We start from the raw sequence: 27,499 nt of genomic DNA, 5'->3' as shown, positions 1-27,499 counted from the left end.
CTGTAAAACAGGTTCCTCATACTGACTCACGTAATTGAGCACTGTATGTGTAAGTCTCTTAGTATTGCAGAATTTAAGTACTTTCATCTTCAAGTTTTCACAATGGAGGTGAGCCACCAACAACTGACTGACATACTTCACATTACAGGAATTATTTTCATAATTTACACTGTCAGTTTTCAGTTACCTCTTCACTTTAAATTGAAATAATATATGTTAAAATCTGATCTATTATTATTTGTGTCTTACATATTTTATCAGGTTTTTTGCCTTATTTGCATGAAGATAGATAATACACATGTAGGGGTGCCTAACACATTTGAAAAAAAATCACAAACCGCAAGGCTCCATGAAGAAGTACTCCTCCAGGAATAACACAAGAACAGACCCAATTTTGCCTCTTAACATTAATGAGTCTCCATCCTGATTTTTCCACTGATTTACTTTTTTTCCACAGTACATACACTTACAGTTCACCCATAGCAACTATAATGTTTGACAGTGCAGTACGAGCATCACTTTCATCAAACACTTTTAGAACTTCCATTGCTTTCTGGGAGTGCTTTTTTTGAAGTTGTTTTGTACGTTTGATTCCAGGGCCTTTTTGGACAATGCTGTGTACCTGCAAGATAAAATAAACACACAAATTTAAATAAAAAAGCTTTGGAAGACCAAGAATTAATACTTGTGGAGCCTTTATAATAAACTGCTTGTTTTGGAGAGTGCAGTATGTTCAGCTGACGGATGACAAGGAGAGAGGTGAAGCTTGGTTTAATGATGGCTATCAATATCTGATTCAGGAATATAAGGAACTTAATTGAGTGATGCATGAAATGTATCTGCAATTTGTGAATATGAGTATACATCAGCTGTACCTTTTTATAGAAACACATGAAAATTTGTGCCAATTCGGGACTGAAACCTGGATTTCCTATTTATTGCGAGCAGTTGCCATAACCAGCATATCTGAGCATGCCGCCAGGACTGATCCAGACTCCCTTATGTCCTGTTGTCTCGTTCCATACTGCTTGTATATTATATGATTCCCGCATAGGGAGAAACAATGTTTTGCTCATCAGTTTGCATTTGCTTTGGCATCAAATACAGTTATTGCAGTGTCTGTACTACTTTGTGCCTGTGTAGTTTGATTCAAATGTCCTTCAGATAAGTTTGAAGGATCAGATACTGCTGCCTATTTGCAGTCATATTAAAAACATAAAATTTGCAAATACAATTATACAACAGGTGTACCATTTACTAGAAACACAATGAAACTTGTGCTGAACCGTGACTTGAACCCGGGTTTCAATATTGACAGCTGGATTATGTTCCTGACTGCAGAATTTCTAACAGTATTTGGGAAAGTCTGAGGTCCTCTGCATATTTTCATGTATCTGGTTACTCCGTAATCATCTAATATCAATATGGTTCATTAGACAAAACTTTTTTTTTGATTATCTTTCCCTTTTATAATGGCTCTTCTCAGAATGTGTACTTTAAAAGATAGCATGTAAGTTGTGATTGTGTAACTTTTTCAATGAAAAATATGAATGTTAATTTTTCATTTATGATAAAATTAATTGCACTGAGGAAAAAACATTTCAGAGGGTAATAACCTTATCTTTTTTCAAATATAATACTCCATCTCTGTATCAGGTTGTTGGGAAACCTTGTTTCCCTCAACTGCAAATATGAGTTTACAAAAGGCAGCTAGATATCTATTAGCCATACCCAGCTGGGATCAGGTCATTTTAAGAACACAAAACTTAAGTTCAAACAATGGAAATTATAGGTTAGAGTATCAACAACGTAAGGAAAAGATAGATTGCTACTTACCATGAAGATATGTTCTGTTGCAGACAGGCACCACTAAAAGACACTTACACATTAGCTTTCGACCACAGCCTTCTTCAGAAAAAGAAACCAGATGTTCATTCATACAAGCAAGCATACTTCATACACACATGACTGCCATCTTCAGCAGCTCGGACCAGAATGCAACTGTCACATAGGATGGAAGCAGCAATCTGGACGAGGCAGAGGCAGGGAAGGGGAATGTACAGGTGAATGGAGAGAAAACTGGTCAGGGACTGGATTGCCAACAGATGCAGCTTTGGGAGACTGTGGGGCAGGGAGGTGGGGTGGAGGGGAAGGGGGAGCAGGAAATGAGAAAGTAAAGGAGCAGGAAAGATTGGTGGGCGCACTGACAGAGGATGGCATACAAACAGGGTGGGAGATGAGAATGGGGAGGAGGTGATAGGACAGAGGGTGTGGTAACTGTATGTTACAGTAGGTTGAGGCTGAGAGATGAGGGTCATGTATGCGTGAGGTGCACTTGCTTGTGTGAATGAATGTATGTTTTCTGTTTCTGATGAAGGCTGTGGTCAAAAGCTATTGTTCAAGTGTCTTTTAGTTGTGCCTATCTGCAGCATAACATGTCATCTTTACAGTAAGCACAAAACTTAAGTTCAAGTCATGAATTTACAGAGCATAATCTCAAGAAATTGAAACAAAGGTGAATGGTATGTCACATAATTGTCCATCACTCATTTCCAGTATATGTACTTTTAATGTGTTGAATGTTTGGCTGTACATTTGTAATTCAGCCATACTCTAATAATTTTCTCATTCTCCAGACTTACCTTGGTGTAATCAACATTCAGCACCGATTCATGCCCTTTCTCTATTTCCTTGTAAAGTGTCGCATCATGTTCTAAATGAAACAATATAGGTGCTGATGTCAAGTTAAAGGGCGAATCTGGTGTATAATGTGATGCAAAAGGTTCAAGATCAAGGCATGCCTGCATAAAACAAAAAAATATGAATAAATTACATCAAATTGCTTCTGCAGTATTGGTTTGCAATGTACTGCACACAAGTAGAAGAAACTTTTAGTGACATTCTGCTAAATACATTAATGCTGCACCAGATTCCATTATTTCATGAGGTGATGTAAATTTAAATATCATTTTGTATCAATATGAGACTGGAAATTCCTGGGTGGAATACAAATGAGGAACGTTCTAAAAAAACTCAACAAACACCTTTTTTTTCCCCCCAGAATGCGTTTGACGGATTCTGGTTCTTTAATAAGAGCATCGCTTAATGGGTAAAAGAAAATATGACAAAACTGAATATCTGCAATTGTAAAGGGAACCTGATTATAGCAAGTTACCACAAAACTGGACATGTCCGTTTCTTAAGATTCCACAAAACTCAGCTAATCCTTCTTTTGTACTGCATGGTTCAAACTAAGAAATGAAATTTAAAAGTTAAATTTAAAAACCTTTAAACTCACGCTTACTGTCAGGCAATCGCACAATATTCTACAAGATACACCAATTCTTTGCTAAGCACTTGTTGGGCAACAAAGCAATCGATCTTTAAAGACCAGTAATTTTTACCTATTTGGCAGGAGAGTGAATTATGCACAAGTTGCAATGCCTATAACTCAGAAATGGCTACTCCAAATGAAAAGTGTCATACAAAAACTTATAGACTATAAATTTTTGTGTAAAAAGAGCTTGTACATTTTAAAATTCACTAACTCCTTTGGAAATCTGCAAATAAAAATATGAAAGAATTCATAGCACTGAAGGAGAAACACAGATGAAATTGTGGATATATTGAGTTTTGTACAAATGTGTAATTTCTAAGATTTTTTTTCTCAATAAAGGAGCTCAGTGATGAACTTCAGTTATTTCTTCATCAATTCACAGCTACATGGATGTCCAGAATTATACTTTTGAAATTTTTTGAATCAACGATATTGAGTACAACTAAAAAATACCTATCCAGTAATGTTCTGTAAATGGTATTTGTTGAGCTTTGTTAAAATGGTCCTCAAATAGTGCAAGGGTTAAAGCTAACCATTCACCACACAGCTGAGGTATTGATCATTCAACAGGTGTATAAAGTAGGTTGAAAATGTTGCTGATCTTTTGACAATGTCCTTTGAAGCTAACAGGTACGAGGATATTGCCCATAAGGGCAATATTGTTTTCAATCTTATTTCTGTTGATCACACATCATCTCACCTACATGGCTGGCTATTAAAATAGCAACTCATGAAAGCGGCATGCAGCAAAAATCAAATTGCAAGTATGCTTGGATATTCAGATGATTAGCATTTTAGTGTTAACTGCACAAATTACATAGGGATAATGCCATCTACTTTCTGTATATAAAAGAAGATTATACAGCTAGTTTCTCATTCAGAAATCACTGCTGAAATTTAGTTGTCTGTCAGATAATGTGTTATTCCTCATGTACATAGCCTATTGAGGCTGCAGTTTATCATTCTGTGATATTGCTGCTTGCTTTAATCAGGATCCCATGATTCATGAGAATATGGAATCAACGGCTTCAGGAAGGACACACACACTTTTGCTTGGCCACGCAGGATCATACATCCGTGTCGTGCATTGGATCAGAAAATGGGCTTATTTGTAGAAATACAGGTATCCACATGGACAGTGTGATGATGTTCAGAGCACCACAGACTCTCAGCATAGCAGTCATTGTGGCAGCAGTATAGAGAGGTGGACACAATAGTGGTGTACCCAATTACAAAACTGAACACAAGAATGGCACCATATCATCTTTTCAGATGAATCCCATTTCCGTGTACAGCATCACACCAGACTTATCCACGTGTGGAGGTTCCGAGGAAAATGAATGTTACCAGGTCATTTCTCTGGCAGAACCAATCTCTGTGAATTTGTCAATGGAAAAATTGACAAGTTCAGGAAAACCCTTGCAGATAGAGATTGGTTCTGCCAGAGAAATGATGGTAATCTATATGAATCAAATAATGAGACAGCCAAGATGAATTCTGAATGTTTCTTTAACACATTTCTGCAAATATTTAACGAAAGTATTCCCGTTAGGATATGTAAAGTAACAGACAGAGGTTGTAAAAAGAAGGTGTCAAAAAAGAAAAATTCTTGGTACACTGAAACGCTGTCTGATATTAAGGATCATGTAATGATGCTGTTAGATATATACAATAATACTGAGTTTGAAAATGCAAAATCTCTGTCTGTAAGATGGAGAAATGGTTATAAAAAAGCAGTTCTTGAAGCTAAAAATTGGCACAGTGTCTAGTAAATTGTGACTTCTAACAATAAATGCAGAGCTAATTGGAATCTCATAAATATTGTTGCCAAAGAATCACATAAGGTCAAAATCAATATCTCTCCACAAGCATTTAATGATTATTTTGTTAAATCTATCGAGGAAGTTAGCAATGGCATCAGTAAGCCTGATGCAAGTCCATCAGAACTCTTAGAAAAAAATCATTATGGGATGCCCTACAGTAATATTCTCACTTTCTCTGAGGTAACGCCTTGTACTGTATTAAGAATAGTAAGGAACACTAAGTCATCAGATAGTATTGATATTTATGAGATGTCTTGCAATATGCTGAAAAAAGTCATTGATTCCATTGTTTATCCATTGACTCATTGCATAAATAAATGTTTGCCAGAGAAGCTGAAATTATCTAGTGTGGATCCTGTGTATGAAAAGGGTGACAAAGACAACCATGCGAATTTTAGACCAATATCAATAGCTCCAGTTGTGACCAAATTAGTAGAATACATCATTTACCATCAGCTGCCTGCTCATTTCAAAAAACTTGGAATATTTAATGTAGCACAATATGGAATTAGAAAAAAATAAACAATAGGTGCAATAGACTCTGTAATTAAATATGTTCTTAAAGTGTTTGAGGAGAAGGGATTTGTTCATGCCACATTCTCTGACCTGAGTAAAGCATTTGACAGTGTAGGATGTGACACACAGAAGCTCCAGTTTTATGGCATCAGGGAGAACAGCCTAAAAATACTTAAGTCTCATTTCCAAACTGTAGGCAAGTTGTTGTACTGGCACAGAAACGTCTACCAAGAAACAAACTAAGGTGGGAGTTCCGCAAAGATCTGTATTGGGACCATTTTTGTTTTTGGTGTTGATCAAAGACCTACCCTGCTTTATAAGTTCCAAAATAGTGCTATTTGCAGATGACACTACCTTCCTAAAGTACAACCATGATCTAAATAAGTCAAAAGATTCTGCTGACAATACACTCGCCCAAGTGTCATACTGGTTCATGTCAAATGGGTTTATCCTGAATGAGAACAAAACACAAGAAATGGTATTTACTCTAAAGGACAAAAGTCCTTTTAGTGATCCCTGTTATATAAAATTCTTGGGGGTACACTTAGATGACAAATTGTCCTGGGAGCAACACATAAAATACATTAGTGTTAAAATATTCAGAGTAATTTACTTATTAAGATGTCTTATGAAATGTTAAAACATATTATTTTGCACTTTTTCAAAGTACTTTGTCATATAGACTTATTCTCTGGGGAAACTCAAGCCATGTTCAAAACATATTACTTCTGCACAAGAAAGCAATCAAGAGGCATTACATGTTCTCAGCATAGAGCGTATTGTTAGCTCGTATTCTCTGAATGTAAAATAGCGACTGTTACAGATCTGTATATATACCAAGTGCTAACCTGTAAAAAAAAAAAAGAATCTATATGAAGTAAAATGAAAAATAATATTCATGGTCACAACACAACAACTAATAAGTCTGTACATAAGTCATACCATAGATTATCAAAGTCAATCAATAGCTATGAGCTAGTGGGCCACAAACTATTTAATAAGCTACCACAAAGACCTTCCAGAGTGTGAATTTAGGAAAGCGTTAAATAAGTGGCTTCTTGCCAACCCCTTCTATAAATTAAAAGAATTTTTTGACTGCAACATGGAATTGTAAGATAACAACTGACATGGTCAAACAGTTTTATTTGCTAATGTAATGGTTATGTTATATGTATAAAAAAAAATTGTCTATTGCTGTAAATGACTTTAGCATAAAGTTCGAGCAGTGCGGAATGACATATCTGTCATTCAACCTCAGTTAGACTCAATGCCTAGAAAATAGAGCCACTGTCATTTGCCAGAGAGGTTCCAAGCTTCTCTTTATTTTTGTGTGGCCTTCCTCGTAAACTTTGTCAAGTGTTGTGTCAACTGACAATCATAAATGAGTGAGGACAGACCCAAAGCTCTTCACTCTTTTAGGGGATTCTCTCTCCTTAATAATATGTTGCTCACTATGACAATGAGTAAAATAGTGTAGATTTTTGGAATAATCAGTATTTCTGTAAACATGTGTCTTGCAATTTAGCTAGCAATTCAAGAAAATAACTGACTGGACTGGAAACCTTTTTAGCTGAAAAGCAAGTCTAGCAGATTGTGACTGGGACATTCAGGATGCACTGTGAATCTTACCAACTAGCCACTTCACACAGATTAGGGAAGACTGACTATGCTATTGGCCCTCATTAGCAAACAAAAGGGAGCTTGTGGAAACTCCACCAGACACATACTCTCACCTTGCTGACATACCATATTGTAAAGTGCAGCTGTATATTTGTTGTGATTCAACCCCTCCAAGCACTCATCCCTAAAGGCTTGGAAATTACAGGAGTGATCTCCGTGGTAGACCCCTGCTACTGTACAGGAAGAAGTGGTCACCCCATACCAGAGGAAAATATGTGGCTATTATGAGAAGGAAAATATGTGGCTATTGCGAGAAATGTTCACCCAAAGCTCAGAAGACTAAACACATCAGGCAGCCCATGAAAATTGCCTAATGCACTACACAATATAAATTCGTGGAAGCCACATTACTACCAGGAACTGTGTGCAGAATCTGTGATCATCGGACGGAGCAAAGAGAAATTGTAGTATGCTAGTTCATACACTTCCCCGACTTGTTTTTAAATATAAGCTGGAATGATTAAGCTGTGTTTCTTATGGGATGATTTGTAAACTGCCACACTTTCCATTACTGGATAAGAGATTCTCCATATGTAACTGATGCAGAAATGCAACATCACACCAAGATAATGATGTCGTGCTGTATAATATCGAAACAACTAGTTAGCCATTCCTTCTTTGCAACACAATGAACTCTGACCATGCTGAAAATTCACGTATGGCCATTTTGTCCACAAATGACAAAATCAAGAATCTCTTATTTATGCAAGATGGTGTTCTGCTACATTTTGCAATTAGTCTAAACACCCAGCATTTTCTCTCTAATGCACTGCAAGTGTTCCTGTTGAACTTGGTTAAGAACATTTGTAAACACTTGGAGACACTGGTAGAAAAAACTAGTGCCTATGTAGAATTCACATTATAAAAACAATCTGCAATATTCTGCTGATCTTAATAAATCTTTTTTCAATAAAGTAGAGCAGTTATTTTGGGAAATATTAGTTACATCCAGTAGGCACTTGCTTTCTGCCCACACTGCAGATGTGGCATTAAAGCAGTTGACAGGAATAGAGAGGAGCTTGAAATCATCATTAAGCTTTTCAACAATGTCTTACTTTTGAGGTAAAAATTCATGGGGAAGGATAGAGAGTGAATATGAATGAAGAGTGTAACAATAGACAGAAATGCATGAGTGTAGATTGATGGAGAGAAATGGGAGGCACTGGGTGGAGGTGGAAAGCCTTGTGTAAATTGAGGCCAGAAAGATTGAAGGATGTGTTGTAAAGACAATTACCTATTCTGTAAGTCAGTGAAGCTAGTCTTCTGTGAGGGGTTCCAGATGGCCCAGCTTATGAAGCAGCCATTGCACTGGAGCATTTTGTATTCACTGGGTGATCAGCTTTGCTCTTCAAATCCCCCTAAGGTACGCTATGCCTGTGATGAAACTGAAAGATGATGTACTGGATGGGAGTACAGGAAACGTGACCCATTTGGCAAGGGACTGCAGAAAATCCTTATGTCACACACATTTCAAACTATTACCTAATAAGTTTTAAATAACCTCCTTCAGATATTTGTGAAGTTTTCTCTATAACATACCTGCCAAGCAAGGGCAAGGTGTTTGCCAAAGAGGTACCCTTGTTGCTGCAGTTGCGGTCCATGCCCCGCAAGTTTGAGTGTTCCTTGACATGATTTGCCAAGCAAGCTACCAGCAGAAAGCACATTACGTATTGTCCAGTCTTCTTCAGCATCACGATAACCTGGAGTACCTGGAGGCCAAGGTAATGGATTGTTCTGCTTGTCTCGCCTTCCCACAAATTCAGCTTCAGCTAAATCTCTCACAGCACTGCTCATCAACTCAACCAGCTGTCAGAATAAAAGGAATCATTTGCATTACTGTGCTATAAAATGTGCATCAAGAATCCAGTACTTTTAATAATGCAGCATAGCAGACTATTATGTGTGAGTCCAGTAAAGTGACAGCTTAAACTAGAGTTGCTTTCCAGCTTAGACAAATGATGATTAAAGGGCTATTAGCAAAGTCACTTCAGTGATATGACTGAACAACTACAAAAACAACCCAAGAGTTTGTATTCAGCAAGGCTGATTTATCACTGCATAGCTTATTAATTCTGTAATTGAACAAATAAAAAAAAATAATAATAAAATAGAAAAACTGTTGCAAACTAATTAAAATGGGAAAATTTTACTGGTGTAAATTGTAAAACTGCTGTTGTGTTGCTTAACCCTAGATTACTGAACCCACATAAAATTTATGATTGCAGTAGGGTATAAAACAGAATATTTCATGCATAATTCGGTATGTAACATAACACTGGAGATCGAATAATTGTAATTAACTAATGCATAACCTATAAATTATGACTTCCTTTGAATACATCTGAAGTGGTAGAATTTATGATACTTCAATAGCAATGTATTGTTTTCAGCACTTTAGTGTTCTACAGTTAAATAAGATTGCAGACACAAATGTTTGCCTAACAAGAGGGGGAGTACTTTATGGTAAGTCAGTTACATGACACAAACAGTCTGTAGATTAACACTTATGAAAAATGCAAAGCTAAAAATACTACATGTGACAGAGATGACCTTTATTTCACAAATTAGGTACATGGCAGTCCACATATGTTTAGCATTACATAACTGTACCCGATATCTAGCTCAATGTAATTCAGAGCTGTGTGAGAACACCTTGCACCATATTCAGAGCCTCTACATACCATGGCACAACAGTCACTGCTGATGCTGCGAACTCTCATACAGACTGTACAAAAGGGGTTGTTCAGAAACATATCAATGCTCTCTTCGATTTAGCACCACTGTTTTGGAATTCCAGTTAAACTACAGTTGCTCCTATAATCAGCTGAGTGAATCAGCTCAAAGGCTGGAGGAAAACATGAGCAGACCATCTACAGTAGGACCATGGTTAGTAAAGCAGTGTGTTGTTTGACACAGCTTTACTGTAAAAAAATTTAAGAAGATGTGGATTAAAGGAAGGGCGAACATACAAAGAGCAAGCAAGGACCTCTCCTGCGCCCCCCCCCCCCCCCAGTCTCCTCCCTGCCAGCTCTAAGGGCAAGGAAAAAAATATAGTGTAGTCAGGTGTTGTTCTATCAAGAAAATGACTGAAAAGTCAGTATTATGCAGGTATTTAGCAAGGTCCAAAATGAATCTTTTTAATGGCTGCTTACAAGTCACCATTCATCTTCCAAAATATTAAAAATATTCCATGCTCTCAAGTCTTGCCCCCCACTCCTCCCCCACAAACTGTCGTATGGGAGTCCTTGTCCGGATATGTTCCTGAGCAATCTTCTTATACACCGTCTGTATGAGAGTCCAAAGAGTATCAAGAATGACTGTTGCACCATGGCACTTGGAGACACCAAATGCCACATCGTTCCGTAAGATCATACTCAAGTGTGGTTTCAGTTATCTGAGACTGCAGATGTGTGTGCAAGTTGCGTTTCCGCGCGCACGTGTGTGTGTGTGTTACTTACAAAGGACTTAATGGCCGAAAGTTATAATTGTGTGAATCTTTTTGTTGTGCCTATCGTGGCTCAGCATCTCCGCTTTTTGCTGAGTAGCAACTTTCCTTCTCTAATATTGTTACATTCCATCTTGGATTTTCCATTGTTTGATTTTTGCCTAATTTAATTCGACTCCATTCCACTGCCCTTGTTTTGATTTTCTTAATGTTCATCTTGTATCCTTCTTTCAAGACACTATCCGTTCTGTTCAACTGCACTTTCAAGACCTTTGTCTCTGACAGAAGTACAATGCCGTCAGAAAATACAATTTTTTTTTATCTCTTCTCCCTGAACTTTAATTCCTTCTTCAGATCCTTCTTTGGCTTCCTTTGCTGTTTGCTCAAAGTACAGCCCTGTGAGAGCAGCCCTGACTCTCACCCTTCTCAACCACTGCTTCCCTTCTATACCCTTTGGCTCTCATAACTGCTGTCTGGTTTCTTTATAAGTTGTATACAGGGTGTCCCAGGAGGAATGGTGGATGTTCAGGTATATGGCAGGAATGATCTTTCAAAACAATAAAGTGCAGTAAAGATGGGCTCTAAAATGCTTACCTTAATAGCTATGAGCATTTGTTCATTGTCATTAATGAGAAACATGGCTTTCCTAACTGAACACATGCTCATAGCTCATACGATATGCATTTTAGAGCCCATGTTTACAAGACTTTTGCTTCTAATGATCGTTCGTGTCATAGCCATGAATACTGACAATTCCTCCTCAGATATTCTGTATAACCTTTCAATATCTTCAGAATTTCAAAGAGTGTATTCCAGTCACTATATAAAAATATTTTAGCAAAGTCTACACAAGCTATAAATGTAGGTTTGCCGTTCTTTAAACTATCTTCTAAGTTAGGACATAAAGTCAGTATCATCTCACATGTTCCAACATTTGTCTGGGACCCAAACAGATCTTCCTCGAGGTAGGCTTCTATTAATTTTTCCACTCTTTTATAAATAATTTGTGTCAATATTTTGCAACCATGATTAGCTAAACTGATGGTTTGGTAGAATTCATATCTCTCAGTCCCTGTCTTCTTTGGGATTGAAATTATTACACTCTTGCTGCATGTCTGCAGGTATTTTGCCTGCCTCATATATCTTGCACACCAGATCGAATAACTGTCATGGCTGACTCTCCCAAGGATATCACTAATTCTGAAAGAATATCATCTATTCCATGGGCCTTGTTACAATTAGGTCTTTCAGTTCTCTGTCAAATTCCTCTTGCAGTATCATACGTCCCATCTCAGCTTCATCTACATCCTCTTCTCTTTCTGTAATATTGCCTTAAAGATAATTTTCCTTGTACAGTTCCTCTGTATAGCCCTTTCACTTTTCAACTTTCCCTTCTTTGCTTAGGACTGGTTTTCCATCTAAGCTCTTGATATTCATACAGTTGGTCCTCTTTTCTCCACAAGCCTCTTTAATTTTGCCATAGGTGATATGTACGTGGGCTGCCCATAAAGTAAAAAACATTTTGGTCTAACTAAATAAAAATGAAAGATATTAACACACAACTTTATTTACAAAGTTACAGTAACCTAATATGTTTTCCAGTGAAGTCACCATAACTATCAAGGCACTTATTATAACATGGGAACAATTTTCAATTCCCGTGTTGTACTGCTCTACCCAAAGATTTGAGCCAGGATGTGACTGCTTGTTTGAGGTCTGCATCATTTGGAAACTGTCTTCCACCAAAAAATTTCTTTAGTTTCAGTAGCAAGTGAAAATCACTTGAGCAAAGTCAGGGCTGTAAGGGGGGTGACCAAAAATTTCTTCATTCTTGAGCTATTTGTGCTGATGCATGAGGCTGCATATTGCCATAAATCAGAAACTCATTTGCCGACAGCAATCTGCATCTCATTTAGGATGGTATGCAAAAATCATCAGTGTATTTCACAATAGGCCTCTGAACTGATCGTTTCTCCTCTTGGTATGAATTCCACATGGATCAAACCCTTTAAACCCCAAAAAACTGTCATCCCTTTTCTGATGTTGAGATTTTATTTTATTTCTTTTTTTTCAGGATTTTGTGGGAGAGTTTGAGCGATGCCGCTCCATAGACTGACATTTGTTCTCTTCTGTCGTATTCAGGTAAAAATTCATGGAGTGCCCCCATCCATTTCATCTTTTGGACATCTGTAAAATTCTTAGGTACCCACTGAGTGCGCATTTTTTGTAGCCAAGATACTATATCGCTATTTCATATGGGACTGATCATGAAATTTGAGGAAAAGAGTTGTGTAACGTGCATAAAGTGAAAATTGGAGTTTTCCTGAATTTTGTCTTCAACTTTTGCCTTCAAGCCTATAATAACTGATGATCTTTGTCATGCACACTAGTTCTTCCTTGGTTAAACATAGTGCACAATTTCCTCTCTGAATACTCATTTGTTGCACTGTCACCATAAACATTCTTTATTCACCTATAAATTTCAGACCTTTTGTGCATTCAGAAACTGAATCACATTGTACACTTTGCATTTGGCAGGACTTCTGATGGGTCCCACCATTTCAAAAAGTTACATGACAAAGAGGCATTTCGTTTAGCAACAAACCTCAGCTTACACTGAGACGGGAGGGGAGGGGGCGATGCATGTCACTGGCATGCTTACAATCGTGGTGTTGCGGGATCAGCACCAAGTGTTGTACAAAAATTTTCTTTACTTTCTGGGCAACCCTCATATCTTCCTCCTAGTTATACAAATTCCATAGATTTACAATTGTTCAATAACCATTCTTGTATTGCCATATTGTCCTTTCTGTCAATCTCAGTTTTTAGACATTCTTATTCTGTTTCACCTATATTTTCTCCTTCCATCAATTAAATTCAATCTCTCGTGTGATATCTGAGGATTTCTACCTGGCCTTGTCCTTTTTGCCTATTTGATCCTCTGCTGCTGATTTCACTATTTTACCTCTCCAAGCTACCCATTCATCTTCTGCCATATTCCTCTGCCCTTTTTCACTCAATTGTTCCCTACTGCTCTTTTTGGAATCTCAACAACCCTTGGTTCTTTCAACCTATCCAGGTCCCATCTGCTTCATTTTCTACTTTTTGGAAATTTTTCAGTTTTAATCAACAGTTCATAGTCAATAAATTATGGTTATAGTCCATATCTGCCCCTGGAAATGACTTACAGTTTAAACTTGGTTCCGAAATCTATGTCTTAATAATCAATCTGAAACCTACCAGTGTCTCCTGGTGTTTTCCATGTATACGACCTTCTTAGTGGTGATTAAATGACAATGTGTGCAAAATTCTATCAAGTGTCTTCCTCTTTCATTCCTTTCCCCCAGTCCATATCATCCTATTTTTCCTTCTGTTCCTCTTCTTACTACTGAATTCCAGTCACCCATCACAATTAAATTTTCCTCTGCCTTCACTATCTGAAATAATTTCTTTTATCTTATCACACTTTCTTTCAATCTCTTCATTATCTGTGAATCTAGTTGGCATATAAACTTGTAGTACTATTGTGGGTGTTGATTTTGTGTCTATTTTGGCCCATGATAATGCATTCACTATGCTACTCATAGTAGCTTCTTATTTTATTGTTCATTATTAGATCTCTGAGTTTGTATTTATAACCCTGTGCCCATCTGGCCCTCCTGTGACCAAACGTCGCTAATTCCCCACTATATCTAACTTCAACCTATCCATTTCCCTTTTTTTAATTTGAATTAATAGCATTATTTATGAAACAAAACCACACCAATATTTACCTCATCCAAATTACTACATGTAAACACTTTTAAATTTCCACATTTAATGATTTGGTTTCCTTGTATAAATGTGCATTATATAGAATACAATGTGTAAGAATGCTAGGTTCAAAAAGAATGTCATGCAATTAAATAGTTACTAGATAAAATGACTTGCTTGAACAAAGAGATAAGAGAATATTTTTATTATAGTGCAGCCATGATCAATGTCAGGTACATACATTTCATTTTGTTGTCGTGGCCGTAAGTCCGATGCAACTCTCTCGTAAGTCCGATGCAACTCTCTCGTTTAGTCTATCCTCTGCTCCTCGATAGCTACACAATTGTTATCTTCAGGATTCGTCTATAACCTGCATTTCAAAAGCTTTTATTCTTCGTCTTGTCTGAACTCCATATTGTCCACATTTTACCTCATTACAATGCAACAGTCCAGATAAATAACTTACGACTTCCTAACATGTAAACTGATATTATATGTCAACAAATTTATCTTTTTCAGAAATGATTTTCTCGCCATTGCCAGCCTGCATTTTATACCCTCTCTACTTCGGCCAATATCAGTTATTTTACTGCCCAAATAGCAAAACTTTTCTACCACTTTTAGTGTCTTGTTTCCTAATCTAATTCCTTCAGCATCATCTAATATAATTTGACTAAATTCCCTCGCCCTTGTTTTGCTTTTATTGATGTTCATCTTATAATTCCTTTTCAAGACACTATCTATTCTGTTAAACTCTTCTTCGTAATCCTTTGCCATCTCTGACACAATTATAATGTCAATGGCAACCACAGTGTTTTTATTTCTACTGCCTGATTCTCTTTCTGAATTTCTCCTTGGTTTCCTGCACTGTTTGATGGCTTCCCTTTCATGTCCTTTGAATCTTCTAACCACTGTCTGGTTTCAGTATAAGTTAAATGTAACCACTTACTGCCTACATTTTATTGCTGCTACCTTCAGAATTTCAGCTCTATTCCAGACAGCGTTGTCAATAGCTTTCTCTAAATCTACAAATCCTATAAAGATAGCTTTCTCTTTCTGCAGCCTATCTTCTAGGATAAATGGTAGGGTCAATATTGCCTCGTCTGTCGCTACGTTTCTCCAGAACCCAAACTGACTTCCCTAAGGTCGCCTTCTGCCAAATTTTCCATTCTTCTGTAAATAATTTCTATCCACATTTTGCAACCATGATGTTGACGATGTGGCAGTATTCACACATGTCAACACCTTATTTGGAATTGAAATTATTACATACTTCCTTAAGTCTGATGGTAATTCACCTCTCTCTTATATTTTGCACTCCAGGCATATAATTTTGTCATGATTGGCTCTCTCAAGGGTCTCTGTAATTCTAAAGAAATATCATATATATATATATATATATATATATATATATATATATATATATATATATATATATATATATATATATATATATATATATATATATATATATATATATATATATATATATATATATAATAGAGGGAAACATTCCACGTGGGAAAAATATATTTAAAAAGAAAGATGATGAGACTTACCAAACAAAAGCGCTGGCAGGTCGATAGACACACAAACAAACACAAACATACACACAAAATCTAGCTTTCGCAACCAACGGTTGCCTCGTCAGGAAAGAGGGAAGGAGAAGGAAAGACAAAAGGATATGGGTTTTAAGGGAGAGGGTAAGGAGTCATTCCAATCCCGGGAGCGGAAAGACTTACCTTAGGGGGAAAAAAGGACAGGTATACACTCGCACACACACACATATCCATCCATACATACAAGACACAAGCAGACATTTGTAAAGGCAAAGAGTTTTGCCTTTACAAATGTCTGCTTGTGTCTTGTATGTATGGATGGATATGTGTGTGTGTGCGAGTGTATACCTGTCCTTTTTTCCCCCTAAGGTAAGTCTTTCCGCTCCCGGGATTGGAATGACTCCTTACCCTCTCCCTTAAAACCCATATCCTTTTGTCTTTCCTTCTCCTTCCCTCTTTCCTGACGAGGCAACCGTTGGTTGCGAAAGCTAGATTTTGTGTGTATGTTTGTGTTTGTTTGTGTGTCTATCGACCTGCCAGCGCTTTTGTTTGGTAAGTCTCATCATCTTTCTTTTTATATATATATATATATATATATATATATATATATATATATATATATCCTTGTTACAATATAGGTCTTTCAGTGCTGTGTCAAACTCCTCTCACAGTATCATATCTCCAATCTCATCTTCACCTACTTCCTCCTCTCTTTGTATAACATTGTCCTCGTTCATTTTCCTCATATAGATCCTCTGTATATCCCCCTTTTTTGCTAAGTACTCGGATGCCTTCTGAGCTCTTGATATTCATAAAGTTGCTTATTTTTTCTACAAAGGTCTCTCAATTTTCCTATAGTCAGCATCTATCTTTGCCCTAGTTGCACTGCTTTTACAGCCTTGAATTTGCCTTTTAACCATTTCCGCTTAGCTATTCTGCACTTTGTGACAATCTCATTTTTTGGACATGTGTATTCCCTCTTGTCTGCTTCATTTTTATATATTTTTTTTTTTTTTTTTTTTTTTTTTTTTTTTTTTGTCACTTAAGATCATTTTCTCCAAAGTTATCCAGGTATTTCTACTAGGTCTTGTCTTCTTACCCATGCGATCCTCCACAGCAGTATCATTGTACCTCTCAAAGCTACCCATTCATCTTCTGTTGTATTCCTTTTGCTCATTTCAGTCCAACATTTCCTAATGCTCCCTCTGCAACTTTGAACAACCTCTGTTCCTTTTGGTTTACCAGGCCCCACCTCCTTAATTTCCTACCTTTTTCCAAATGTACCGAGCGAGGTGGCTATGCCAGTCTTAAAATATTGGATTCGCATTTGGAAGGTCCATGATTTACTTCCTGTCCGCCATCCTGACTTGGGTTTTCTATAGTTTTTCCAAGTTGCTAAAGTGAATGCTGGGTTAGTTCCTTTGATTAGGCCATGGCTGTCTTCCTGCCCTATCCTATCCCACTTAATTAATGTTTTATATGTGTATATATTATTTCTGTAATGAATGTGTCATGCCCAATACTACTGTACTAAATGGTCTGTGGAAAATAAAATAAAATAAATTCTTCAGTTTTAATCTACTGTTCATATCCAATAGGAGATACAAAATTAGGCAACCACGTTAAACACTAACTGCACACTATAAAGAGGCCCTTATGTGGAGAATGCTGAGGGAGACCATTATGTGGGGAATGGAGAGGCCCTTATGTGGAGAATGCTGAGGGTAAAATATTGTAATCAGCTTGTAGTTCATCGGCTGCTGGGATAAGCCCTACCACCTCCTCCCAGGGCAGCAACCAGCTCATAGTACATAAAAGAAACCACTTAACAGGTTTACAGAAGTGGCACAAAGGTTGATGGGAGAGGCAATACAAAGCCCAGGAACAGCTCTTCGCTCATTTCCTGAATAGATTTATTGTTTATTTATTTGTCAATAGGCCATTTAGTACAATATTATTAGACGTGTCAGAAGCAACAGAAATAATATATACACATAAAACATTGGCAAAATAGGACAGGATAAGGTGAGGATGGGGCGGGCAGGAAAGAAATAGTAGTAGTAGTAGTAGTAGTAGTAGTAGTAATAATAATAATAATAATAATAACTACACGCAACACATGCGAATCAGCATCATTTTCATAATTGGTACTTTATTGCAATGGTATATAAAATTGTTATGTAGCTAAAGTTGAAAACAAGCATAACCATTCTGCAGCTGTCTGAAGGTAGTTGAATTTCACTGACAAAAGAATGTGTTATCACTCAAGCAATAATTATTACTAAGAGGACATACAGCTGTAAACACACAGAAGAGAAAGGATCAATATAAATTTGTGGTATCCAAGAATTAAGTGCTAAGAGCATAGTCATATCAATTCACGCAGGCTAGGATGTTATTGAATTTAGCATATGTTAAAATGAAGAACTAAGTAAGGAACATGTATTTTTTTGTTTTCTCCAAAATATTTTCTGCTCCAAGATACAGTCCTCCAAAGATAACACTGCGCATACCATTTCGAAGATACGAATTTTGGAAAAAATTTTAAAATGCTGTATCTCTGGAACAGTTCTAGATATTTTGCTGGGGTATTTCTTTTATTTGAAAGATAATTGTTTTATGTTTACAAAGATATCCTCTATTTGGACTTACATGTCAAAGTTCTTTTACTATAGTGTTCTGAACTTTTTTTTATAATTCATGGATTTTTTTTCCATAAAATTTTGATTTTTTTCTATTGTTTAGTACCATATAGTTCTACATTTCCTGAAAATAAGAGCTTCCACTTTTTGATTGAACATTTTTTATAAACAACTGAAATTTTTGGCATACATAAACCCGTTTTATTATCACATAACAGGCTCATAAAAATCAAAACCTAGCCTTATTTAACATAATTTTAGTTTTGAAATATGAGTAAGAGACTCATTATTCAAGCATTTTAAATGATTCCGAAATGTATGTGAAAAGTCCAAAGACTTAAAGGTTTCAATTTATACAACTTCTGCGCCCTCTGTTTTGTACTGAAATCAGGCAGTCAATGAACTACAAATGGGTTCCATTGCTTCAGTATCTTCCTTTGGTATAGAGTGATGCCTTCCTGTTGAACCAATAGGTACTGGAGCACTTAACAATCTTCAAAACATTTGAACAGGAATTCAGCAGTGATGGCACTGTTGCTGTCCTTCAGCTAGAAACCTATATCCAACACCTGGTCCATGTGGTAGCATAATGTTCACTACAGTTTTGTTGAACTCATAACTGGTGTCTATAATCCATCAGTCACAGTCATACTCACACGCCACAAACACCCTCCTTCTCAGGTTGTGAATCTGAATAATATCCTGTCGTTTCTGAGGTGTTGGCCAAATGAATGAAATTTCTTCCTTCTTGCTCTTTAAAGTGTGTGCACTATGAGTGCATCCATCACACTGAGTCCAAAAATGAGTCTTCTGAATTCCTTTCCCAGGAATAGTTTGTTTGGACCATTCTTCTTTTTTCTGGTCACGGAATTCTTCGATTTCCTCTTTGGACAAAAGAATGAGGGCTGTGGATGCACAAGATTTCATGACTTGTGAAATACTCAGCATTCTGAATCTGAATTGCAGCTGTATTTGGTATGGAGAGATTGTGTTTTGTAGCATGGTCCTTCAGCTGGCCTCTTACACCATCACAAGGCCCCTTCCCATGACCAGTAGCATCGTATACCCAGTCAGTTGGCACAAGCCTCAGTTCAAATAGCTGGTAACAATTTTTAAGGTGACTAGGAACAATGATGAGCTTTGCTGCCCCTGTTTGCAGTTGAAGTATATTGTGTGCTGCTAACAAAGTGTGCGCTGAGTCTGTCCTGTGTCATCACTTACAGCTGCAGCACTTTTGTCTTGTTTTGAAAATATGTCACTCCTGCAAAAGTTGAAACCTGGTCAATACTCCAATGATACCCTTGTACTTCTTGTGAGATAATTACACATCAGTTCTCAGCAAAACCACAGTGAAGCTCTAAACATAGTTCTTCTGTCTGTACACACCCTTTCACTTCTGCAATGTGTTGTTGCAATTTATTCAGAGCCGGCCGAAGTGGCCGTGCGGTTAAAGGCGCTGCAGTCTGGAACCGCAAGACCGCTACGGTCGCAGGTTCGAATCCTGCCTCGGGCATGGATGTTTGTGATGTCCTTAGGTTAGTTAGGTTTAACTACTTCTAAGTTCTAGGGGACTAATGACCTCAGCAGTTTGAGTCCCATAGTGCTCAGAGCCATTTGAACCATTTTTATTCAGATGCTGTTGTGTTACCGCTTTCACTAACCATTTACCAAGTTCATCAATGAAACTGTCAAGGCAACAGTTTTCTTAATTAGTCTATTTCCCTCCCATGTCGCATATGTAATTTCTGCAGAGAGGTGTCTGCTACGTCTTCCAGGCCAAGCATCTGTAAAGACAGTCTTCCCATTCCAGGGCAGTCACAACATTCTTGAAATAACAAGCCTTTCGCTTTACGCCACAGACTACTAATGACTTCACATGACTTCACCAAGGTGTCATATGTCACATACTCCAGTAGTTTCTTCAGAGTTACCACACAAAGGTCAAAATTCGCACAGTACATACATAAACAGACATCTCTAGGTGGGTGTGGAACAATCCACTTAGGTCGCAGTGCATAAAATTTTGGTCTTCCAATATATGAAGTTTTATAGTTGCTCTCATCAATTGCAAAAGTTTCTTTAATGCTGTGAGTCATGTACCTCTTCACTTTCACAACTTTTTGACCTCCAGCTGTTACAGTTATAGTGTCTTTTCTGTTGGCAGTCTGGTGAGAACAGTCCCATTTATCTTCCAGATAAAATGACTGCACTATTTGAACTTGAGCTACATCTACAGGATGACCATAATAGGGACCTGGTCTTCCAAAGACTCCTTTTACAGACCTCACATTTCTTGATTTGTCTACCACGTACTTTGATACTGATGGAACATGGTTCAAAATTGTTTTCTTTGATATGTCTTTTCACTGTAGAATGCACAATATTCAACAGCTGAATTGATATTTGTGAAAAATTCCTGGCAAGAGGTGCAAGTGTGCTTTGGTTCATTTTCTTCTGAAGATGGAGTTTCTACTTTGAAGAGTGTGGTCAGTTTTGCTGTAGTGTATTCATCCATAGCTTTAATAATTTCTCTGCACTTTCTTGATGCATAGAGCTTATAACTCGACTTCACTGACCACGGCTTCTCAACAGCACTAACACCACCTGCCTCTGTAAGTTGACTAATTCAGGGTATTTAATTCTTCCTCTATTGATGAAAAATCTGCATCGTTCAGATATTATCATTGTTGTTATATTATGTCAAAACATTTAGAACACAAAGAGTCGTCACTGGAAACATGTTCACTTTGAAACATATTATTCAAATGTGAACACTTATTCCCAACCTGGACAAAGTCTTATATATCACTCTTTTATGGGTATGCAAATAGTCAGCACACTTCACTCTCCTGTGATCCCAGTCAGAAGACGTTTCAAACATTCCTTTTCACAAAACACACTGCAACTGTGTCAATTGGCAAATTCGTCACAAAAACACAGAACCCAGTGGATGGTCTCTGATTTCTTAGAAGCCTCCTCAGTAAACAAATTAGCACTGAACAACTACAATACATAAACCTGCAATGAACAATCACGACAAAGAAACTGACAAGAAACTACAACAAAGTATAAAAAAAATGTGCAACAATGAAAGTGAAAAGAAATAACTACAACAAAGAAAGGGATAAAAAATAACTGCAATAAAGCTTAACATTTTTACAAATAAATTAGTAAGAAACAACTTCAGTGAAGACATACATTACCCCTGAAAGTTAAAATGTTTTTTTAAAATAAAACCTGTCCAACTAAAAAGTGGAAGCTCTCCTTTACAGACAATATAGTACTACATGGTACTAATCAACATAAAAAAATCTAACTTTTCTGAATACGCATTTTTGAAAAAAAAATTTTTTCTGTATAAAAAAAATTCAAAATGCGACAGTAAAAGAACTTTGAAGTTATGTCCACACAGAGGATACCATTGTAATCATAAAGCAATTATCTTTCAAATAAAAAAAAACTCTAACAAAATCTCTATAACTGTTACAGAGATACAGCATTTTAAATTTTTTTCCAAAATTCGCATCTTTAAAATGGTGTTTGCGGTGTCATCTTTGGAGGCCTGTATCGCGGGGCAGGAATTTGGGGAAAAAAAAGTGTGTTTCTTATTTACTACTGAATTTAACATATGCTAAATTTAGTAACATCTGAGGCTATGAAGGTAACACCCCCTCCCCCCTGCCTGAAGTGATACTGATTATTCCTAATATTGGTGTTCTGTTGTTGCAGAGAAAAATAGGTCTCCAAGATAGAAGAAAAGTTAGTGTATCCTTAAGCATAGGCATCTACAGAATTACCCATGACAGGGTTGGGGCGGGGGAGAGGGAGGGGCACAAGACTCACTGTGAGAACCAAAAACTGAAAGGCATCCATCAACAAAGCCACAGTATTGTCTAACTATGATCAGTCATGTAGTGCTATAATGAGCTAAATATGAGGTTTATCAGAGAATTACAGGAAATACTTCTAGGATTATATGAGAAGTGTGTAATGAATAAAAACTCTGTACTCCAAATTCCAGGAAAGAGAGAGAGAGAGAGAGAGAGAGAGAGAGAGAGAGAGAGTGAGTGAGTGTGTGTTTGTTTTCTGCACTGGAGTGTCAATAAATGAGAAAAGTCTTAGGTTGTGTTCTTGTTTTCTTCATTTTTTGGTCGTATTTTGCTAAACCATGGTTTAAGACTAACATAATATACAGTGGTCTTAAAATGATGTGAATTTCACCTATGGCTGCAGTAGAATCATTCAACAAATTCATGCAGACAAGCATCCTGGCAGAAAAGCAGTCATGACATTTCATTACTGAATCTCCTACAAGACAGAATTAGCCAAACATTAAGAAGAAACTTAGGTAAAAAGCACATAATTCATTATTTTCCCTATCCCTTTTGTTGAGCACACCACTGTAGTCATGCAAGGTTCTTTTACATCATACTACACTTACATCTTGATTTCGCAGAGATGCCAGCTCCATACAAGAATTAGCCAGCAAGTAATCACCACTTAGCAAAGCAATCTTGTTGCCAAAAGTCATATCACCCAGATCAGCAGCTTCAGGGTAAAGGCCAGGATATATATTAACCATGCCTTTATGGACCAGGTGACTTGTGCGGATCATTTCTGTAACTTCTGCTAAGGCTCGCTGACTGTAAGAGTATCATTTATCATTCTCAGGCAGCGTAAAATAAAGCTGTTCTACAAATCCCATCTATGCAGCTGAATACACATAAAGGAATATATATTGCATAACATGTATCCAAGTGTTGTTAGTAAATACAGTGACAGCTAAAGCTATGGGTAGTTACTTTGCCAAACACAAGCGAGCCAGTTTTGTAGTTTATGACATTTGCCTAAGCAAATGTCATAAACTACATGACATTTAGATAAAATCATCTATAGGAAATACAGACTCTCTCTCTACCTGTGTAGAACCCCTGCTGCTTTATCTTCCTCCATTTCTTCCACATTCAAATGTCCTGCAGCTTTGGAAATTAGCAGTACAATTAGTCCCCAGGCTTGCATGTTATTGCGACCATTGTATAACAAACCCCTGTAAACAATGCAATATGGTTACCTTCGTACTACAATAGACAATCATACACATTTAAAGATAACTCACTTAGCAGTTTTCAGCAGAGGGTGGTTTGAACCCACTAATTTCCTGAGGTGGAGAGCAACGTTCGCAATTTCGTCGCTTAAAAGCCACCGTAAACTGAGAAATGAGGTAGGGTATCCAACTATTTTTTCTGCTTCGGAGACAGCTTTGTTCCAGTCTGGTTTCTGATTGTGTGTCAGTTTAACTGCACCAAGTCGTCCACTGCTTACATGATATGTTTTATCGAACAGAAGTCTTTGTAGAACAACGGGCGCTAGCTGATCAGCTGTTCCATTCTTGTGCGTCAAGAGTACTCCACATTTCCGAAACAATCCACATTTAATCGACTGCACAAACATTTTAGACACAGCGATTCGTCTCTGTGCTTGCTGTCAACGGTGAAAGCAAGGAGAGAATCACATTACTGTTCGGTATGCCGTGTAGGAAAGGGTCTCGTGAATCTGTGTCATAACCTGTTTGTCGCAGTGAAAGCGCTTCCTACATAAACCATCTCCCTCTCTTTCTTCAGAATTTTTTTTCCATTGTGCACATATTTTTTCTGTGCCCTTTAGAATCCTTCAAAATTACTACAAAAGAAATTAAGCTGATAAATTGTTTTCGTGAAATGTTGACGCATAATTACTGGTAGCTTTGACAGTTCAGCCCTTTGCTAGATACTACTTAGTACTTAGCCTTGTATACCGTAAACTATCGTCGGTACTTATCATATGAAATCATTTTTTAATAAACGAAGGAGAGAATATGGATCTGCATAGTAGCCACTAAACGGCCGGGACACAACTAAGACTGCTTGGGTTTCGACCCTACGGCATCATACCGCAGTTGTGGTAGTACACCGGGTACCTGTCAGAGGCTGCAAGTATGGTTTAAACGTTTTTCTCATGATTTTTTAGTTTAATTTCTTCTTTGTCTAAGTCTGTTTTGTTTTCTGTACGTTGTAGGTTTCTAGCCGCGAGAACTTTGCCGCAAGTTTAAAAATGAGATGTATCTTAGTCAGTGATCATAGCGAGTGGTGTGACTAGTCACCCGTTTAAAGAAACAATACTTCACCGCTAATACGCAATACAATATTTTCTTCAATTATCCAACAATCCTATAAGTTTTTAAAACGAATATTTTGGGGCACTCTTGCAAAAATACAGACACTTGATGGTATATGATTGGATTCGCGCTACTGGTTATTACAAACATATTAATTAAATTCCACCAAAAATCTATGCGGAAAACATATATTACAGCATTGCTTGTTGCTTCCCATATATGGCGGTTGTCCGTGCTTTATTGACAAAGTTGAGCAGCAGTTGTTTGTGTTATCCGTGTTTAAGCGGCTCTTTAATTCCGTATTTTCGAAGAATATATTCCACACTTGAGGCTGCACATGGTAGATATTCTTTAGTATATTGTACGCTGAATAACTATAGTGCTTTATATTTTCCCATAAAATTTAATTTTAGTCATTTGAATTTTCTTGCGAGGATGCCGCCTAAAGCTAAGAAAACAGTGATCGCCAAGGTAAGTTGTTCACGGTCGTTTCCAGTCAACTGGAGGTACAGTTTAAAATAAGACCGGTGTTCGTTAAACTTAAAATTTAGAGTACTTATTACTACATACGTAACAAGGTTTCACTTATTTCTTAACACTTTTACTTTTAAACGCGTGATACGAAGGAAATATGGCCGGCATGCGTTATTGGCGCTAAAAATATTGTTTGAATGGAATAACGTAGATCGTGAGAAATTATATAATTTAAGTTTATTCAGATTTAAAGACTGGTATGCTCTGATAAATCCGTAATTTTGTTGTATTTTGTAAAAATATTTCGTTGTTACCATAAATTTTATTTCACTCGACGAAAAATTCATTATTTTGTACATAGTGTTTGAACTTAAGCTTGTGCGCCAAATCGTTGTCTACGTTTAATACTAGTAAGTACCGGGTAATCATAGCTTAATATATTTAGAAATTATATGAATTATTGTTATTTGAACAAATTGTGTAGTAAATAGCGTTTCACTTGCACGAGTTCCAAAATTAGATTGAAATCGCCAGAAATTTTAAAATCGTTCTTGACTCTCTTTAGTAAGCTGTCTCATGTTATTCGCGGCGACGTGTAGGTATTGCTTAGAAGTAGGTGCTAGGGGGAACAGATACATCTTTTGAGGAATGCATTTTGACACATTTTATTACATTTGTTCAGCGGAGACAATTCTGGAAACGTTGTTGGATACAAATATGTTCAGGAACACCAATCCGTAGACCCTTAAAATAACAAGTTGCTCCTACGAAGGTAGGACAACGCCAAGTCTCTAGTGTTTTTAGCTGTTTACAAAGCTATTAGTATCTAATGAACACGAACATTTTTGTGACTGCAGCGTGTAACTTTTAATTTTCTTCCTGTAAGATAAATCCTAGTTTTTTTAGTCCAAATTGGGGTGAGTGTAGCCACAAAATGTTTTATAACAAGAAAATTACGTGTTTGACAGTAATAATTTAGAAAATATAATAAAAGGTAAACAGGTATCCCACATTTTAATAAAAGATAAATGTGTGTCCCACATTTGTAGCTCATATTAATTAAAATATTGGCGAGCCAACAGGTTGCCCTGATCACCCAAATCCATGTGAGGCTCAATTTAACTGTCCACAATCTAAACGTTACTTTGGGAACCTACTGTACAGTGCTACAGATTAAGAATTCCAGTAGTAATATGTTGTTTTATCATTTTCTTATTTAGCAATTAATTTTATTATTACAGTGTTTGTGAACATGTTAGCAAGGGTCTGTATGTGACTACTAAACATGAACTGAATTTTACATTAATATCTTTTGTAAGATTTTATTGTCAAGACATAGAAAATGGTGACAACCCAAAGAATTATTATTTTTTTCTTTCCGCAAAAATTCATGTGTTGGATTGCGAGCTTCATAGTATTTGAGTTAATTATTGCAATACATACCTTCACTTCAACATCAGACATCTGTTGGATTGCAAATTAGTATTAATTTTTCTGTAATGTTCTGAACCTACTGATTGTAATGGTGGTGTAGTTGAGCACACATCACTGACAGATGATGGTTTTTGTTTCTAGATATAATGACAAGCACACTGGTTTTGTGACTTTCTAGTAACAGGAATGGCGGAATACACTTACATTCAGGTAGGCTACCTAGCTGAACAGTAACAGGATATAGGGTAGCTTATTTTTTTCATGGTATTCTTAGTGACTATTATCGCCAAAACTGGCAGAATGAAAGAATAGAGAACTTATAATAAAGTCTGTGTACTGTGTTTCCAGTAAAGTTTTTACTTTGCTAGAATATATTTCAAAGCATTGCCTCAACAGGGCTTCAGTTAGTGCTCAAAGCACTTTCTTTGTGAAGTCACAAGTGTCTTATAAAACCATATACTTATGTAATAATTCAAAGAAAATTTGGAAGTTACTTCATTGTGATGTCAGGTTTTTGTTGTTGTTGTTGTTGTCGTCTTCAGTCCAGAGACTGGTTTGATGCAGCTCTTCATGCTAATTATCCTGTGCAAGCCTCTGTGTCTCGGAGTAACTAGTGCTACCTACGACCTTCTAAAACTGCTTAGTGTATTCATCTCTGTCTCCCTCTATGACCTTTCCCCTC

General features: G+C 36.9%; 2 protein-coding genes across 7 annotated transcripts in view; one reads left to right on the top strand and one right to left on the bottom strand.

The window, feature by feature from the left end:
* Positions 1–424: 424 nt before the first annotated feature.
* On the bottom strand, positions 425–24,218 carry LOC126101052 (all trans-polyprenyl-diphosphate synthase PDSS2). The gene is made up of 6 exons (XM_049911719.1): positions 23,872–24,218; positions 23,674–23,802; positions 23,197–23,398; positions 8,896–9,162; positions 2,643–2,801; positions 425–622 (listed from the first exon to the last, which is right to left on the bottom strand). The coding sequence occupies exons 1-6, from the start codon at positions 24,204–24,206 to the stop codon at positions 467–469; spliced, it is 1,248 nt and encodes a 415-aa protein (XP_049767676.1). The 5' UTR covers positions 24,207–24,218; the 3' UTR covers positions 425–466.
* A 372-nt stretch (positions 24,219–24,590) lies between these two features.
* The window catches only part of LOC126101050 (DNA-(apurinic or apyrimidinic site) endonuclease), a 67,998-nt gene continuing 65,089 nt past the window's right edge, over positions 24,591–27,499 (top strand). The window contains exons 1-2 of one of the 6 annotated variants that reach the window (XM_049911713.1): positions 25,138–25,249; positions 25,344–25,380. In XM_049911713.1, coding sequence (XP_049767670.1) covers positions 25,345–25,380 — 36 coding nt within the window. In that variant the 5' untranslated portion in view covers positions 25,138–25,249; position 25,344. Of the gene's footprint in view, positions 24,728–25,099; positions 25,250–25,343; positions 25,381–25,646; positions 25,794–26,003; positions 26,156–26,981; positions 27,028–27,499 lie in introns of those variants that run through there. The other 5 variants (XM_049911718.1, XM_049911715.1, XM_049911716.1 and 2 more) reach the window with 5 other exon arrangements.

The sequence above is a fragment of the Schistocerca cancellata genome, chromosome 9 (assembly GCF_023864275.1).
Source record: "Schistocerca cancellata isolate TAMUIC-IGC-003103 chromosome 9, iqSchCanc2.1, whole genome shotgun sequence".
In the NCBI taxonomy this organism is placed as follows: Eukaryota; Metazoa; Arthropoda; class Insecta; order Orthoptera; family Acrididae; genus Schistocerca; species Schistocerca cancellata.
Note: the sequence above shows the minus strand (reverse complement) of the source record. Positions and strands in the feature narration are given on the sequence as shown.